Here is a 1,324-nt window from a genome sequence, read left to right as displayed (position 1 = left end):
ATGGTCACCAACTATACAACGGATGGATTCATTGCAACGTACCGACGGTTCGTAGCAAGAAGAGGCATTCCAAGCACGATCTTCTCCGATTGTGGGACGAACTTCATCGGAGCAAATTCAGCACTGAAATCAATGTTCGTCGAGGGCACTCAAGACAATCAACGATTGGCCAAGCTGTTCGTCAACGTCCAAACAACTTGGAATATCAACCCTTCTGCAACGCCGCACATGGGAGGAAAGTGGGAGGCGGTGGTCAAATCCGTCAAGTACCATCTAAGACGAACGGTGAGTGACACTCTGCTCACCTATGAAGAATGTACTACTCTTCTAACTCAGATTGAAGCAACGCTCAATTCACGACCACTGGGGCCTCTCACGGACGACCCCGACGATCTCTCAGTGCTGACACCAGCTCACTTCCTCATTGGAAGACCAATCTCGACACTGCCTGAACCATCTGCCGACCACGCTCAACTCTCACCGAGAGCCAGGTGGCATCTCATCCAGCAGAAGCTACAACAATTCTGGAAGCATTGGTCATCTCAACATCTCCAACGGATGCAGTCGATCTCAAAATGGCATCACCCTCCCAACAACATCAACGTTGGATCTCTGGTGCTGCTGACCGACGAATGCTTCCCACCATGCAAGTGGCCTCCTGCTCCAGTGCTCGCAGTTCACCCTGGACCAGATGGACTAACGAGGGTCGTCACGATCAAGACGGCCACCACAACTCTAACTCGGCCAATTGCGAAGTTGGCTTTGCTTCCTGTCACAGATACGAACTCATCACCATCTTCTACGAGCTGCTGATGGCGGGCGGAATGTTCGAAAATGTAATTTCTACCGCCTTCACGCGGACCGCGGCAGCACTCTGCAGCGCGACCGGCAGCCACCTTGGATGCCGGTCAGGCCGACGTATCAGCATGCGTTACGTCAGCGAGAAGAAAGCCAACGGTTCTCGCTGCGACGAAGCTGGTGGAGCGGCCATTATCGTTCTGCATCGTGTAGAGTTTATCACGTGTTAGAATTCTTAAAAGCGTATCTTGATCTTTATCTCGAACTCAAGCTCTAATATCTCGAAATACACTCGCAACTCAAGTGCCAACGGCCTACGCGACTGCGGGAGTGTGCAATCTCGTTAAATCCACGAAATTAATATAATTTCGTGATGGCCACGTGTTGCGCCAACACGTGGTTTTTCACACAGCTCGTCTCGATCTCAATTCTACGCGACGCGTCTGAATTTCTCAATAATCTCGAGCTCGAATAAACTGTTCAACGAACATTGTAAATAGTGTACAGAATTTTGTAAATATATACG

General features: G+C 50.1%; 1 protein-coding gene across 1 annotated transcript; it reads left to right on the top strand.

The window, feature by feature from the left end:
* LOC143306053 (uncharacterized) lies at positions 1 to 813 on the top strand. Its single transcript, XM_076692004.1, has one exon. The coding sequence runs from the start codon at positions 1 to 3 to the stop codon at positions 811 to 813; it is 813 nt and encodes a 270-aa protein (XP_076548119.1).
* The last annotated feature ends 511 nt before the right edge of the window (positions 814 to 1,324 follow it).

Source organism: Osmia lignaria, chromosome 14, assembly GCF_051020975.1.
Source record: "Osmia lignaria lignaria isolate PbOS001 chromosome 14, iyOsmLign1, whole genome shotgun sequence".
NCBI lineage: Eukaryota > Metazoa > Arthropoda > Insecta > Hymenoptera > Megachilidae > Osmia > Osmia lignaria.
The sequence above is the reverse complement of the archived record's forward strand: the minus strand, read 5'-3'. Positions and strand labels throughout refer to the sequence as shown.